The sequence below is a fragment of the Haliotis rufescens genome, unplaced genomic scaffold (assembly GCF_023055435.1).
Source record: "Haliotis rufescens isolate VD_foot unplaced genomic scaffold, xgHalRufe1.0.p SCAF_23, whole genome shotgun sequence".
NCBI classification, from domain to species: Eukaryota; Metazoa; Mollusca; class Gastropoda; order Lepetellida; family Haliotidae; genus Haliotis; species Haliotis rufescens.
In genome coordinates, this window is record NW_025963924.1 from 793,513 (window position 1) to 811,855 (window position 18,343).

The following is an 18,343-nucleotide window of genomic DNA, read 5'->3' on the forward strand; positions in this document are numbered from 1 at the left end:
TATAATGCGACAAAACTCATCACAATAGTGAACGACATCATACCGATGACATCCATAGTGCATATCATGCAGTAATAGACACAGGTAACTGCTGCAAGGAGTTTTCAATGCCTTGGATCTGTTAGAAACACTGCATGAAAGACCGGTCATTTCATAAACCCACAGCACTTTAACTGACAGTGCTACACTACATAATGAATTTGAAGGTCAAGTTACTTAGTGACTGTCCTACTCCCACTCAACATGCAGAGCATGACTCCTCACTGTACATACACTGTATGAGACCCATGTCTGTTAAACTCAGACATACGTTAGCCACACAACAATATATAACCTTAAACAGAGAGAGAGAGATGTCAGGTCTTCATTTATTTTCCAACGGCAAACAGCCCAAAGTCTCAATTACAATGCGCAACATCTCAGAAATAGTTGACCTAGTGATACTTTTCCTGGAAATATAATGACCTACCTGGTATATGTACTTGAAGCAACTTATGAACTTCAATGTAACTGTATAACAACAACACAATACTGCATGAAAGCTACTGCCGATGCATCAGTCTCAACATTCAAGATGTGTACAATAATCACAATACACACCCGTAACAGGAATATGGTATATAGAATACTACTTGCATAAACAGCCTTCATACATATTATACAAAAATTACTATTTCTATGACAAGTTTTAGCAAGAAAAAACCCCGATTCTCATAATGGAAATAATACATGCAAATAGTCACTTTTACACTCTGCAGTTACTAATTGAATACAATGGAAAAGATTGCATTGAACGGTCATAATTCAATATCAAAACAATAACAGACATGTTCCTCAGTGACTAGGACATGTGCTTTCAGGAACGTAAGAAGATGAGGGTTACTTCCCCTGAATGTAGCTAATGTGGTCATGTGACCCCCGAAAATAGGTGACAACCAGAGTTTAAACAGCGTTGGTGAATATTGAATGTTAAAAGATCAACACAACTATTCTATTCCTGAAGCAAAACTATTAGAATCCTATTCCCATACCTAAAATGGGAATCGCATTCCTTTAATAGTAAAAAAACCTGTGAAACACAATCAGTCAATGACGGAACGTCTAAGGCTAACCATGAGGTTTCTGCTTGGCTCGATAAATCGAAAATACAACAAATATACGATGCTACCTCTGACAGCATACCTTCAACCTATTTCCTAGCATTGTTATCTACAATATGTGATACAAGAAGGTCTCGTTTCGACCAGTATTAATGCATACATACCTAAAACAAAGAGAGAGAGAGAGATATCAGGGGTCTTCATTTATTTTCCAACTGCATACAGCCCAAGTAAACGGGCAATTCTGATTGGTCAGTTGTCCTTTGGGTGGTAGCGCACCAACCCAAAGAGTTACTTCCCTTTGACCATGAAAATTATCATTACCGTATTCGACGTAATAAGCGCCCCCGCTCTAATTAGCGCCCACGGCGATATTTGCTAATATATTGGCAAGTGAACAATCCCAATTAGCACCCCTTCCGATTGATCAATGTACACAAGACTTATCTCTTCGTGTATAATACGCACTCGTGTGTTATATGCACCCTTAATTATGGGCAATTACATTCTTGAAAATATATCTGTCGTATATAAACAGTTCCGGTTGTCAGTATAATCCACGAAATTTAAATTTCAAATCTGTTTTTTTCCACCAAAATAATATTCTAATAAGAGACCCCTATTTCTAATTTTGAGAGCGCCCTGGGCGCTTATTACGTCGAATACGGTATTTCACTTTCTTACACATACTCTGTATGAGACCCATATCTGTTGTTGTTGTTCACTGTATGAGACCCATGTCTGGTGTTGGTCACTGTGTGAGACCCATGTCTGTTGTTGGTCACTGTGTGAGACCCATGTCTGTTGTTGGTCACTGTGTGAGACCCATGTCTGTTGTTGGTCACTGTGTGAGACCCATGTCTGTTGTTGGTCACTGTATGAGACCCATGTCTGTTGTTGGTCACTGTATGAGACCCATGTCTGTTGTTGTTCACTGTATGAGACCCATGTCTGGTGTTGGTCTCTGTATGAGACCCATGTCTGTTGTCGGTCACTGTGTGAGACCCATGTCTGTTGTCGGTCACTGTGTGAGACCCATGTCTGTTGTTGGTCACTGTGTGAGACCCATGTCTGTTGTTCACTGTATGAGACCCATGTCTGTTGTCGGTCACTGTATGAGACCCATGTCTGTTGTTGGTCACTGTGTGAGACCCATGTCTGTCGTTGGTCACTGTATGAGACCCATGTCTGGTGTTGGTCACTGTGTGAGACCCATGTCTGTTGTTCACTGTATGAGACCCATGTCTGTTGTCGGTCACTGTATGAGACCCATGTCTGTTGTTGTTCACCGTATGAGACCCATGTCTGTTGTTGGTCACTGTATGAGACCCATGTCTGTTGTCGGTCACTGTATGAGACCCATGTCTGTTGTTGGTCACTGTATGAGACCCATGTCTGGTGTTGGTCACTGTGTGAGACCCATGTCTGTTGTTGGTCACTGTATGAGACCCATGTCTGGTGTTGGTCACTGTGTGAGACCCATGTCTGTTGTTGGTCACTGTGTGAGACCCATGTCTGTTGTTGGTCACTGTGTGAGACCCATGTCTGTTGTCGGTCACTGTATGAGACCCATGTATGTTGTCTGTCACTGTATGAGACCCATGTCTGTTGTTGGTCACTGTATGAGACCCATGTCTGTTGTTGGTCACTGTATGAGACCCATGTCCGTTGTTGTTCACTGTATGAGACCCATGTCTGTTGTTGTTCACTGTATGAGACCCATGTCTGTTGTCGGTCACTGTGTGAGACCCATGTCTGTTGTTGGTCACTGTGTGAGACCCATGTCTGTTGTTGGTCACTGTGTGAGACCCATGTCTGTTGTTGTTCACTGTATGAGACCCATGTCTGTTGTCGGTCACTGTATGAGACCCATGTCTGTTGTTGGTCACTGTGTGAGACCCATGTCTGTTGTTGTTCACTGTATGAGACCCATGTCTGTTGTTGGTCACTGTATGAGACCCATGTCTGTTGTTGGTCACTGTATGAGGCCCATGTCTGTTGTCGGTCACTGTATGAGACCCATGTCTGTTGTCGGTCACTGTATGAGACCCATGTCTGTTGTTGTTCACCGTATGAGACCCATGTATGTTGTCTGTCACTGTATGAGACCCATGTATGTTGTTGGTCACTGTATGAGACCCATGTCTGTTGTTGGTCACTGTATGAGGCCCATGTATGTTGTCGGTCACTGTATGAGACCCATGTCTGTTGTCTGTCACTGTATGAGACCCATGTCTGTTGATGATGACTATAAACACTACCTGAGACCCATGTCTGTTGTTGGTCACTGTGTGAGACCAATGTCTGTTGTTGGTCACTGTATGAGACCCATGTATGTTGTTGGTCACTGTATGAGACCCATGTCTGTTGTTGGTCACTGTATGAGGCCCATGTATGTTGTCGGTCACTGTATGAGACCCATGTCTGTTGTCTGTCACTGTATGAGACCCATGTCTGTTGATGATGACTATAAACACTACCTGAGACCCATGTCTGTTGTTGGTCACTGTGTGAGACCAATGTCTGTTGTTGGTCACTGTATGAGACCCATGTATGTTGTCTGTCACTGTATGAGACCCATGTCTGTTGTTGGTCACTGTATGAGGCCCATGTATGTTGTCGGTCACTGTATGAGACCCATGTCTGTTGTCTGTCACTGTATGAGACCCATGTCTGTTGTTGGTCACTGTATGAGACCCATGTCTGTTGTTGGTCACTGTATGAGGCCCATGTCTGTTGTCTGTCACTGTATGAGACCCATGTCTGTTGTTGGTCACTGTATGAGACCCATGTCTGTTGTTGGTCACTGTGTGAGACCCATGTCTGTTGTTGGTCACTGTATGAGACCCATGTCTGTTGTTGGTCACTGTATGAGACCCATGTCTGTTGTCTGTCACTGTATGAGACCCATGTCTGTTGATGATGACTATAAACACTACCTGAGACCCACCGCTACATGAGAACTGTGTTTTTTGCTGTAGGCTATGCAGTTCTGTCAGGAGCTGGAGTCTGAGAGGAATGGCCGTGCTAAGGCCGAGGTGATCGAGGATGAATCCACAGACAAGTCGGTGAGTTATTGTTGAGACACCATTTCCTAGGAAGTTATTTTAAGTGCACTAGTTTTAAATATAAACCAGTTTTTCAATGTAACCAGATTGATTGGCAAACACTGTTTTCCTGCACTGACTTCCCCTTGCTGAGACCACTTCGTGGTCTGGTGGTATAGCTTCAGCATGGAGAATGGAAAGACTGGCGTTTGATCCCCGGCCATGTCATACCAAAAGACAGTAAAAATTTGTACTTCTTGTTACCCTGCCTAGCGCCCGGCATTATGGGGTTAAAACAAAGACTAGTAGAGTCAGATAACTGTGTCTGAGTGGGGTATTCATGTTAAACTGCTGCATGGTATTTCAGTAGTCTATAGGGGTGACTATTGGTCTGGACATCACTATTGCGATAACTATTGATATTGAATGAAACTAGTGCGATAACTATTGATATTGCAAACAACTATTGCGATAAATATCAACAGTTTTCAGTGTATCATTTTAGATGGATTTTAGAGTTGAATTAAACCTTGGAACTGAAGTTTCCTTTGAATGTGATAACCATAACAACAAATAAAAAGTAAAGTTTGATATATGACTGATTTGTTTTTTCTTTACCCTAATAATTTAAGAAAAAGGAACTTCCACATTACCATGTGTAAATTACTACCACTCATGATCAAAAGAAAAACAAATTTGAACAGCATTGCATGTATTTTATTGATATGGTAAATACAATCGAAACTATCCTGCACTGAAATCAATACTTTTGATCGGAAACTGATTTAACAATCGATTTATTGACTTTAAGTGCTTACCAATAGTGAAATATGGATATTTCGATTTATCGTGACGCCCCTAGTAGGCTAGTACGATAAAATCAGCATTAGTCCGGACTAGCACAAGCAGCCAAACACACTGAGAGCAGCGTTAAATAAACAAACACACACACTCACACCTGCATGCACATCGCTATATAAGTGCAATAATCTTGGCTACAACGTTAAACCCCATTTCACCACAACCGTGCTGAGGTTTTTGTTTCTGCTGATAGATTCAACCTTTTTCAGGCTTGATTATCTCAACAATAAACAATGTCAACACCCTACTGAAAGAAACGTTTCATAGCCAGTGCTGGTGAGATGCAACAACATTAATTCCACCCAATATTATATTTCATATGTGTAAATATTCATTTTCTTTACATACTATCTGTGATGTGAGATTCTCTAGTCCCAAGTTTATCATGCTTGTTGTACTTGAATGGGGATGACATGGTAAGACTGTGTGTGTTTGTTGTTTAACACTGCAATATTCCAGCTATATCGTTGTGGTACAGGTTATGTAAAGGTTTTCCATGGTTTAAAGTGTTGGCTCATCGTGCCAGAGAACCAGGTTTTATTTTACACATTGGAGCAATGGGTGACGTTCCTTCTATTTCCATAGCCGTGATAGCTGGATCACGGTGGCAAGAAAGATGTTCGTAATATTAGGAATATTCAAGTTTTGTTTGTTGTGTAATGCCGTACAATGCAATATTGCAGCTAGGTATATGACGGTGGTTTGTAAATAATCGAGTCTGGACCAGACAATCCAGTGAATAATATCAGGAGCATCGATCTACACATTTTGGATACAATAACATACATCAACCAAGTCGGGGAGCCTGACCACCCAATCCTATCATTTGCCTCTTATGACAAGCATGGGTTGACCTATTCTAACCCAGATCTTCATGGATCAGTCTGACTGTGACTTGGATGGCGTGTCACTGTACATGGACACCATTGGTTTGTCTGGTCCAGACTCGATTACAGGCAGGCAGTCGTGTAATTGCTGGAATATTGGTGGCTGGTGTTAAACACTTTTCACTCTTTACTTCTGCTCAACCCTGTTAGATATATTTACCTTTTCTGACACAGCACGAGTTCTACAAGGCCCTGACTGGTGAGGATGATTCTGATGATCCCTCGACTGCAGCAGATCCTGCCAAGGAGCTTTACAGGTTCGTAGTAGACCTTCACAGGTTCATAGCAGACCTTCACGGGTTCGTAGCAGACCTTCACGGGTTCGTAGCAGAACTTCACGGGTTCGTAGCAGACCTTCACGGGTTCGTAGCAGACCTTCACGGGTTCGTAGCAGACCTTCACGGGTTCGTAGCAGACCTGCACGGGTTCGTAGCAGACCTGCACGGGTTCGTAGCAGACCTGCACGGGTTCGTAGCAGACCTTCACGGGTTCGTAGCAGACCTGCACGGGTTCGTAGCAGACCTTCACGGGTTCGTAGCAGACCTGCACGGGTTCGTAGCAGACCTGCACGGGTTCGTAGCAGACCTTCACGGGTTCGTAGCAGACCTGCACGGGTTCGTAGCAGACCTGCACGGGTTCGTAGCAGACCTGCACGGGTTCGTAGCAGACCTTCACAGGTTCGTAGCAGACCTGCACAGGTTCGTAGCAGACCTGCACATGTTCATAGCAGACCTTCACGGGTTCATAACAGACCTTCACGGGCTCATAACAGACCAATCTCAATATCAGATTTTAGTTTTCGCTATCGCTAAACAAAGATCTGAGGACATCTAATTACGGGTCACGTCAGAACGACCGTTCATCCAACCAATCAGAGCGTCGCTTACCAGATCATGAAAGTGACAGTCGGAATGTGTTTTCTGATCATGCAACCACGATATATTTAACACAAGGTATTCCGAACGACAGTTATGGGTTTTATGATTATATCCATACAATCTAGGCTAGGCCATCTATGAGCCATTCCAGAATGTTCTTATCAGTTTTAAAATTTTAATCGAGAATACGTCAAAATATGTTTCGAAGTGTAGTCGCCAGTTGGAAACTAGTGTCGTAAAGCTCGAGAAAGCGGCCTTCTGATTGGCCAATGTCGATTTCTTGTCAGTCATTTTATTGGTCGGTCAAAATTCGCGAAAGGTCGTTCTGACGTGACCCGTAATGGGATATCCTCAGATCTTTGTTAAGCGGTAGCAAGAACTAAGATCTGATTTCAATAAGATTGATAGCAGACCTTCACAGATTTGTAGCAGACCTTCACAGGTTCATAGCAGACCTTCACAGGTTCATACCAAAAATTCACAGGTTCATAGCAGACCTTCACAGGTTCAAAGCAGACCTGCACAGGTTCATAGCAGACCTTCACAAGTTCATAGCAAAAATTCACAGGTTCATAGCAGACCTGCATAGGTTCATAGCAGACCTGCATAGGTTCATAGCAGACCTGCATAGGTTCATAGCAAACCTTCACAGGTTCATGGCAAACCTGCATAGGTTCATGGCAGACCTGCATAGGTTCATGGTAGACCTGCACAGGTTCATAGCAGAACTTCACAGGTTCATAGCAAAAATTCACAGGTTCATAGCAAACCTTCACAGGTTCATTGTAGACCTGCACAGGTTCATGATAGGCCTTCACAGGTTCATGATAGGCCTTCACAGGTTCATGGTAGGCAGTCAGACGATGTGTTGCATCATTGATTTCAGTCCTGTACATGTATTATCAGTCAAGATATCAATAATAATTTTTGTAGATTGTCAGATGCTAGTGGCACTATTCAATTCAAACTGGAGAAGAAAGGAGACATCGCCAGGTCTGATCTGGACAGCAAGGTAAGAAGACAAATTTTAATTTTAATAAGATCTGAAGCCATTTGCACACCTGGAGCCAGCACCACCCAATTCTTTATTTTATATATTCCGAAGTGTCTATGGTACCAGTGATACCTGCAGAACAGTTGGCACAGTGGACACTGCAAGAACTGATCAGGGAATGCAACATTAAAAGAGCTGTCAGATCACTATTGACTTGACCCAGTTAAACTTTTAGTTTCTGTATTTTATTGTGAAAAATGTCTTTTGAAATGGCTTTTTTATGTGGATATATATATTTACCGCCAATTTAAATGTGAATACCATACAAGTTGGTTTATTATAAGTGAAGAATTACTCATATCCAAGAGATATCAGATAGCGTTGATGCATTGACGAACAGACTGGAACCCATATTTTAATAATGACTCCCTCAATAGAATCCAACCTTGGTAATGTTGGACAAGTCCATTTAATGCACAGGTGGATATTTCACAATCCTCACGTGAATTACCTGTAACTCATATCTCTCCCGCTTTTGGATGTGATTATTCGGCCATCACGTCTATATGCGTTGCCCTGCTACATCTATAGGGAACAATTCACAAGACACTCCCCTCTTAAAAATAACATTGTCCAATATATGACATCATCAACTTGCGAGTGCATATTTGAATCTCCAGATATAATGTCGTGATAGAAGATGTTTTATCGTGAAATAAGTCGCGCTTCATCCTTCTTTGTTCTTTACGATTTATCACGTAGCTATCTTATATTATTAGTTATGGTGTCTTTAGTTGCCATATATGGTGTCATATTTGGTTAGCAGAAAAATATTGGGCAAGTGGTCAGCGTATACGGTGTCATATTAGGCCGGATATTTTTCTGCTGACCTAATATGTCACCGTTTTCGGCAACTAAAGACAAAATGAACGAATTTATTATGCCGCAATATTTTCACTACCTGGTATCCTTATCGCACATGTCATGTCAAAATGAAAACTTCCCACCTACAACAAATGACTTTAAGGGTCAAAGGGAGACTACTCTTCACACCTTATAGGCTGAACATTGTTGAAACCTTTAGCTATAATCTCTATCAATAAAGTCACAAACATGATTTTTTTTAAATAAATGTCCTTGCACATCACGATTAATATGAAAACACAAACAAATGTCGAATAACTAATCTCTGTACCAAAATTTTCATCTGAAATATGTGAGGTGGGTGTTGGAAATTCAAGCTGGCTGTTACTGATGGTATACGGTCTCATATTAGGTCAGTAACCGCCATCTTGGATTTTTTCAGATGGGAGACGGGCTCATGAGGGGTTAGTTCTGCTCTCTGATTGGTCAATCTCACTTTGAGGCATAGAAACTAACATTAATAGTACATGCCACTTGTCTATAACTTTTCAGCCTTACCTGATGTGTATTGGGCTCAAATACTGTTCAAATTTGGTATTTATGTTACTGCTACTGAGGCAGCCATATTAGATATACAACTGTGATGAAGAAATTTTTACTTTTTGCTTGTTTGACTTCACAATTCTTTCAGGGAGATGTTGTTGTGTAACACAGATGTATCTAACACAGATGGACGAAAGAGATTTCATTTCTTTGTAACTTTGTTAACTTTGCGCACAAAGAAAAAGCTAATAATGTTTGTTTACTCATTAGGATGTGTTTATTCTGGATACGAAATCTGACCTGTTTGTGTGGATCGGTCAGGACACATCCAAGAATGAGAAGAAGACTGCATTGGAGTTTGCACATGTAAGTAGTGTTTGGATGTGCTTGTATAACATTCAAAATTGGTCAAGGTTCAAAACTCCTTGTATTAAAGTGCCAATGTATTGTAGACATAAACTGTGACATGATAAGTGAGGGCTTTCTGATTGGTTGTCATAGGCCCAAACCTATCAATTTGCAAACACTAGAATATTCTAGAAACGATATCGGATAGTTAGGGATGAGAGCCTGGTTCTATTTCTTGCTGACATTTGGTGAAACTTCCAAATCTTGTTTGCAAACAGCTGTATCAGTGTTGCACCTGCAAAGCCCCAAGTAAGTTTCTTACACTGATCTATAGAGGAACATTTCATGCTCATTAATTTTACTTTTGAGCATGGCCAAAATATATTTTCCAGAACTATCTTATGAAGAGTGACCACCCTTTCATCTCTGTGACCTGTGTTGCTGAACGTCAGAGGTCCGCTAGTTTCAACGCAGCAATTGCTGCATAATGGGATAGCCCACTTCCTGTCACCTGACCTGAGGTTGGACATCAGCCCTAGACATTCTACCATAAGTGCTATCTGTTTTCATATATGCATATGTCTATCCATACAACAATTCTTTTCTCATGGGTAAATGTACTTAAGAAATACTGTGCAAGTGACAAAAATTGCTAAAAGAACAAATTCAACACCTAATTAAATGCTTCCATTAAATGATTTACTGATAATGGAAAGTGCATTCCTTGGTTTCTTATCCAGGGGGTATCATTTGTGATAAAACTGTTTTCTCTGAGATATTATGCTGATATTGTTTCAATCAGAAGATTAACTCACTCAGGACTCCATGATCCTTAGCTATTTTTTTAAATAATTCCAAATTTGTAGTATTTACAGCTATATCATGTAAGTCCAGGAACAAGACCCAGACATTTGTACAGAGTGGCGTCCCTTGGCTACCAGGGTCGTTGACTTGCGAGTCAGAATTGCTGTGATCTTCATCCCTGCTTCAGCAGCAATGAAAATTGTGCAGAACACTTTTTTCTTGCATGACCCACCTTGAAATGTCCAAAATATGTTCAAACGAATCACAATCACTCACACGTCTAAGTCTCTGCACTGGTGTTTCTTAGGTATGTTCACCTGATGTTCTGTTTTCTCTAGAAACATTTGTAATGTTGTTACCCCAAAATTTAGGTTTATATCTGTTATGTTGATATGTTTGCCAAAATCATTTTTTTTTTATATGGATATTTAGAATTTACAGGCATTCCTGTCCCTCTCTTGTCTATCATTTTTTCTTATTTTAGTTTGTAGAAGTATTGTGTGAACATGTTTGTTTGTTTATCTCCAAAAAAAGTAAACAATATGAACAATCATTTCATATTTACAACTAAAACCACATGATTACAAATGTCTTAATCTTTGGCTCAAGAAACGTAAGGAAATGTGTATTATATACATGTATGTTTGAAACAGAAAATCTTCAGATAGAAGCTCCACAGGGCACGACAAAAATGTTTTTCATCAAAAACGTATTTTCAAAGCTGTCAAGTCATAAAGGATTTTGTTATGTCAGTAGGCAGTAAGTTCAGTTATACTTATAAGCAGCCCTGGTTGCAAAGCAAGACCAGTTGTCCTATTAAATCATTATAATTTTGACATGCATAGAACTAATGTTAAAACCAGATGATTTTTTGCCAGTCAATCCCGAAATATTCATATTGCCCTGAAAAGTCAAATCCTTCACATGGCCAGTTTGAACATGATCCACATGCTTATTAGAAACATATAATTTAATTTCACGTGTCCTCAAAATCCCCAGAGAATCACTGTGGGAAAGGGGCCAAGGGGCCTATCTGATTCATTTAACAAAAGGTTAAGGGTGGGTTATTTCCAATGAGTGACCACCTGTCCACTGCAATAATATAAACACAAGTATTTGTGGCACCCACTGACTCAATCTAGTCACTCATGATTGTCTCCCTTTGTTGTACCAGGAAACCACCCAATAGCGCCACTGTTGGTATGTTGAGCATTAAAAAAACATTCCCTTCACCAGGCCAATTGGCCAAGCGTTACCAATGCCATGACAGTATTGTTTTCCAGATAGAAATTCAAGCCCTTTACCATTTTAGCGAGTAATTTTTATCATTTGAAAAAGAAGTTTCAATTTTGAATCGATGTGATTTTTAATTTATTAACAATTAATTGTTTGTTTGGTTTATTAACGGCTTCTGAATGCAGATTGTTAAAAATATACTTGTGACATTTCTTCAGGAAAGCCATTTTGTGCCTTCTTTTCAAATGATCAGCCAAAATGCACTTTTTGCAAAATGATTATTCAAGTCATCTTTTATTGTTTTTTTTGTTTTGTTACAATAGATTTGTTAGGTGTTCTAGATAAAGAGATTTTTCTAGTCCAGCCAAGTTAGCTCAAGGTTTGTACCATTCCATCCTAATGTTACACAGAGGTAAAAGAATTGTATTTATGACAGCTTCACCAAAATAGTAGGATGGTGCCAGCTCAAAAAGAGAATGATTGATTATGTACCTTGATTATGAAATTATAATTATTTAATTGAAATTTCGATATTCTGCCTGATACAGCTCATCGATGATACATATCGGGGGGAAAAGAAATATGGTAATATTGGAAATTGGAAACTAAAACAGAAGATTTGTTAATCATGATTTTTTTGTCTTACCTTAATATGTTGTTTACCATCATAAGGAATTAGTCAGCCAAGTGAGCCTTTGGTCTAAAGATTCTACTTGTGTGCTACTGTAGACATATTTTGTTTGAAAAACATTTTACCTTCATGGGTACAATATTGTCTCAAATTTTACGGATTTGATTTGTGTATTGACATTTACACTCAATAGAATAAAGACTTACCATAATGGGTATCTTTCTTATTATTTGATCAGAGTTAGAATAGGTCTTCATCAACCGATGCTTGCCGTAAGAGGAGACTGACGGGATCGGGTGTTCAGGCTCGCTGACTTTGTTGATGCATGTTGTTGTATCTCAATTGTGTGGATCAATGCTCATGATGTCAATCACTAGATTGTCTGGTCCAGATTGGATTATTTACAGACTATAGTCATATAACTCGAATATTGATGAGTGCTCCGGTAAACAACAAACATTTGGAAAATATGGTATTGAATGAGTACTGTATGTATAGCTGTGGTCAGTTGTGTCCGGCTGTATCAGGACAGCCTATGAAAAAATAAATCGGCACCAGGCAAACCAGTGACTGAAAACGTGAGGAACGATCACGGCTATCCACAAGAATGGAATGGTACTTGACAACCAAGGCAATGAGTCTCTCACACCCAAACCTTGTTTGTTTGATTTTTGTTGAACGCCTCACTCAGCAATATTCCAGCTATATGACCAGACATTTCGGTGATTTGAGTTGTCTTCCATAAGCCAGTGGGTGCTGAGGTCATGGGGGTTGGATCTGTGGTGGTTGGAGAGAGGGATGGGGGGTGGGGGTGCCGATGCAACCACTGAACCACTGACTGATTTGTGTGTCACTGAACAACAAGATGCAGGGCCTATCAAGCACAGGTTGGCCTGTTGTTACTTCGTACTGCAGTACATACCATGCTCGTGGGTTTCACCGAAGTGGTTAACGTCTGAGACCTGCATCACTTCGGGCTTTCCTCCCACATTAAGCTGACACGCCGTGATATGACTGGAACACTGTTAAAAGCGGCGTTAAACCCAACTCACTCAGTCACTCACTCGTACTTCAGTGAGGAAACGAGTGGTCTGGGTACTAATTCTATTGATCAGAATGTTTTGGTCCGATTATGACCCCTGTCCTGACATATATCTGGTTCTGTGCTACAAAGTGACCTTGACCCTAAAATTGTTCTAAGTTTAATGTTAAAGTATGGGAGTTACTTTTGTCTTAGGGCTAAGATTGTAGAAGTATTCTTGTCATTGCCTGTACTTGATGGTTTCACAACAGTGGTAAACAGCTATGTTTGTGTGAGTTGTTTTACTCCACTTAATGTGGGATGAAAGCCCCAAGTGATGTAGGCCTTAGACGTTTACAACTTTGATGAAACCAAGGAGCATAGATATGATGCTGAATCAAGAATTATGATCAGAGCGAATTTTGGATTCGAACTGCACAGCAAACCTAAAACTACTGTCATTCACACTTCTTAACAGATATGTAGGCAGGTGTGTCCAGTCAGGTGCTGCAATTCGCTGTGGAGAGTTGCGTTCTTGGGCACGCCAGAAACCAATGATCGTGGGTTTGAATCCTGTTCGCCCTGTGTTTCTCTGTTTGTCAGCAAGTGGTAAAAGCCTGAGACCTGCTCACTTCGGGGTTCCTCCTTCATTAAGCTGATATGGCATGATATGCTTCGCTCGCTCGCTTGCTCTCTCACTGACTCACTCACTCACTCACTCACTCACTCAACCCTCCCTCCCTCACTCACTCACTCACTCACTGAAACTGGCTCACAGCCACCTCCTTGGCAAGTTGTACATCTATCTATGGCCTAGATGGTATAACCTAACTGTACATTATGTAAATGGGCCCATATAATGGTCCTTCAGGCGTTTATAGAACAGATGTTACACGGCTTGTCAGCTTGGATGACGTTACCATCCCACTGCACCTGTTAACAAGAAATGCGTAATAATTTATTGCATTATGGATGAAGTAGTTCGATCTTTCAGCAGCTGATGTTTCTTGGCGTCCACTGATAACATGGAAAATGTCGGCGAAATTTGTTATGTAGACGTTCTCCTATAAAGTTATTGATAACTAAAAATACATTATTGCCTTAATGTTACTCGCTGGTTCCGAAGTTGAAACGGGAAGGTTAGCCCAGACATCGGTATGTACAGAACTAAATTCGAACAATATCAATGAATAATTAACAGATGCTATTGAATAATGCCACAAATCATAATCGCAATATGTACAAATACAGTTACAATATTACACCGTTTTTTTCAACTAACATACCTAAAACTCACAACTCCGCATCTTCTTTTAAATCTGTGATTTTTATGTTTTTTGTTTCAAGCAACAAGTGATTCGGACAACTGTTTAAGGTTCAAGGATGCTCCGCTTGTAGTGGGCCATAGTATGACCTGTCTCTGGTTTCGTTCGACTTCAGGGGGCACGGGTGGCCCAGTCGTCTGAGGAGCCGCGATTCGCTGTGCAGAGTTCCGTCCCTTGGACACGCCAGGAACCTATGATTGGGGGTTCGAATCCCAGTTCATCCCGATTATGTTTCTAGGTTTGTCAGCACCATACCCGCGCTCGTGGGTTTCACCGAAGTGGTAAACGTCTCCGACCTGCATTACTTCGGGCTTTCCTCCCACATTTAACTGACACGCCGTGATATAACTGGAATACTGTTAAAAGCGGCGTTAAACCCAACTCACTCACTCGTTCACCTTCATAACCATAATCCGTCTGTACAGTGTGAAGTGTTGAGATCTGGACTGCGCCGAATGATGTACACGTGCAAACATATCAAGTTTAGTACTCGACGATCTTTTACTACAAAACATACCATGTACAAGTAAAAGGACGTGCAAAATCTGAATTCAAGAGACCGACTTTTGTTAGGATAAAATAAATTAATATCACTGAAATATTGTTCAAAAGTCACTGATACATACGGGACGTCAATACATGACGCTCTGGATTATTGCAGCATAAATCCCGAAATATGACGAAAATATGCGCTAGATATGGGTGTTTTCTGTTTCACACTACCTATACAGAATACACAGAATTTATAACCTTACCTGACCCGTGAAGATCCGGGGTAGAATAGGTCTTAAAAGGCGACTATACTTGTCCTACGATGCGACTAACGTGATCGGGTGGTCAGGCTCGCTGACATGGTTGATGCCTATCTACGTATCCCAATTGCGTGGATCGATGCTCATAATTTCAGTCACTTGATTTTCTGGTTCAGGCTCGATTATTTACAGACCGCCGACATGTAGCTGGAATATTGCTGAGTGTGGCGTTCAACAACGTGAAGTGAAATATAACCTTACCTTCCTTCATTAATGCTCACTCATTGCAATTGTGTCACATCAATGCATCATTCCTTTCCAAGCCGGTAATAGGGGAGTGGGTGGCTGCAATGGACAACCCACCCCCACATCCCCAATCCCACCCCCACCTCCACCCCCTTACAATTCAAAATGTGACCCTCCCATAACCATTGCAGGTATAAATTCAAACACACACACACACACAGGGAGCGGTGAGATAGCCTTGTCGTTAAAGCGTTCGCTCGTCACGCCGAAGGTCTGGGTTCGATCCCCACATGGGTACAATGTGTGAAAGCTATTTCTGGTGTCCCCGACGTGATATTTGAGGAAGATTGCTCAAAGCGACGTAAAACTATACTCACCTACTCACCTAATCATTGCTGGCGTACTGGCGGACTGGCGGACTGCTGATAAAACTCCGTTCATTTCCTCCTACAGACACTGGGGTCTAGCTAGCCTGTTTATCGGAGCTAGACTAACATCCTAACATCCGCTTCATCACTCCATTGTGTTTACAAATATCTATACAGTTAAACATATGTTAATTTGTAAATTTGAGCAAACTTTTGGTTTGGGTTTGGCAGCAATTCGATATACCCAATATTGGGTGATAAATATGGAATACTACAAGGGTCATTGTCGCGTTGTCGCATTGTCGCCCTTCCAAAAACAAGCAAAAAGTGTCAAAATTTACCAAAGCGCAACATTGCGACAACGCGACATTTTGGCCATTTGTGGCGTTGTCGCAGAGTCGCGCTTCGAATAATCTTTTTCATTTTACCAAAGCGCGACAATGCGACAACGCGACAATGGCACTTGTAGAATTCAATGGATAAAGGCTCTGAAACATTCAAAATGTGACAGGTGCAGCGATTCAAACTTGGATAATTAGCATTTAAATTCATATAAAACGCCGAGTTCTTTTTCAAATCCTGGCCAATGTATACCACTTTATACATAGTGTTCATGTGTGATTTTTTTTAAAACTTGATCAAGACATATGTTGTTGAGATATCAGGTTAAAATGACGTCCTGGTTATGCTTGAACCTCCAGGCACAGTGATGTTCTAGCTCTGTAGGGGTTATTTGGGCGTTATTTGTCAGATTGTCTACACTGTCACCATCTCTTGACAACAGACACTTACAGGGTCCATTTTAGGGATTTCTACATTGTCCTCAATGTAATGAGTGAGTGAGTGAGTATGGTTTTACGCCGCTTTTAGCAATATTCCAGCAATATCACGGCGGGGGACACCAGAAATGGGCTTCACACATTGTACCCATGTCGGGAATCGAACCCGGGTCTTCGGCGTGACGAGCGAAGACCTCAATGTAAAGGCCTATACATGTTATGTGATATAGAGCAGTGGCGATACTAGTTTAGTATGCTCATTTTTTCTCGTGTTTCAGCCCACAGATGTCCTACTGTTCAAATAATGAAATGCGCTGTTGTGAATTAAATTTTACAAAATAAACAAAACATCTACGAAAGCATCACAGAGCAAAATGAAACCGCATCAACTAAAACTTGAAAAACTCAATAAACACCAAACAAAAACAAAATCTGTCCCCAAAGCACATTTGAGTTTGAGTCTACTTTTAATAATCTAAATATCATCCCATTACAATTGTTTAAGTTGATCTTTTTAAAATCGACTTTCTGAAGCACGTTCGGTTACGATGTTCGTTGTTTGTTGTTTAACGCCGCACTCAGCAATATTCCAGCTATATGTCGGCGGTGTTGAGTTTGGACCAGACAATCCAGGGATTGAAATTATGAACATCGATCTACGTAATTGGGATACGATGACATGCATCAACCAAGTTAGCGAGCCTGACCACCCGATCCCTTTATTCGCCTCTTGCGACAAGCACAGTCGCCTCTTACGGCAAGCATGGGTTGCTGAAGACTTATTCTTACCCGGATCTTCACAGATGGTTTCGATCTTCACGAGGTGGGGTAATGTCGTTCAATGTCAGGATTGACAGAAACATTTTACAAAATCAGTGAGAAATACCTGTACTAGGGATATGCTTGGGACGTGGTCCCTTCTTGGATAACTTAGAGAAAATAACCTGCTTCTGTGGAGGTGTCCTTAGATCTTCATGCAGACAGGCATCATATTGGAGTAAAAGATCTAACTCAATAAGACTGTTTTGTTTGTTCGTTTGTTTGTTGTGTAACGCCGCGCTCAGCAATATTCCAGCTATATGACGGCGGTCTGTAAATAATTGGGTCCGAACCCGGCACTCCAGTGATTGATATCATGAGCATCGATCTACGCAATTGGGATAATGAGGATAATGGGGGCTTTGTCGCGTCCTTACAGCAGCAGCGTCTTTAACGATGTATCGGTTTCGTATAACCGAGTTTCCCCAGTTTATATAAAGCACGCCAGTACTTGAAATATATATAGAAATATTTGTACTTTGATACCCTCAACTGCCACTGCCGAGCCAGTACAACACAACAAGCAAATCAGGTCAGTTCTTTGTTTCGGCCATATCCGATACCAAAGAAAACATTACCTGTCGATCAAGGTAATACTGTTCATGGACAGGCAGATCGGAACAGTTGAACTGGCAAAATAATTACCCCTACAGATATGTTCTCATTGACTTGAGCTTGAAACACAGAACACAATTTCCAAATACACTGTATATACGCTTCCATATGAACAATAATCCCCAGTACTATCATCATATACCGCGTGTATTGTTAAAAGAATGTTTACGGATGGTTGAATCTGAAAGCCCGAACGCTGTCCAGGAATTGTTGATTGAGACATAT

At 41.0% G+C, this 18,343-nt stretch overlaps 1 protein-coding gene across 1 annotated transcript in view; it reads left to right on the forward strand.

Annotated features, from left to right (window-relative positions):
- LOC124140131 (gelsolin-like protein 2) overlaps window positions 1–12,404 on the forward strand; it is a 32,548-nt gene extending 20,144 nt beyond the window's left edge. Inside the window, exons 10-14 of the mRNA XM_046507520.2 lie at window positions 4,082–4,168; window positions 6,070–6,152; window positions 7,707–7,785; window positions 9,445–9,540; window positions 9,915–12,404. Of these exons, the coding sequence (XP_046363476.2) occupies window positions 4,082–4,168; window positions 6,070–6,152; window positions 7,707–7,785; window positions 9,445–9,540; window positions 9,915–10,010 (441 nt within the window). The 3' untranslated portion in view covers window positions 10,011–12,404. The remainder of the gene's footprint in view (window positions 1–4,081; window positions 4,169–6,069; window positions 6,153–7,706; window positions 7,786–9,444; window positions 9,541–9,914) is intronic.
- The last annotated feature ends 5,939 nt before the right edge of the window (window positions 12,405–18,343 follow it).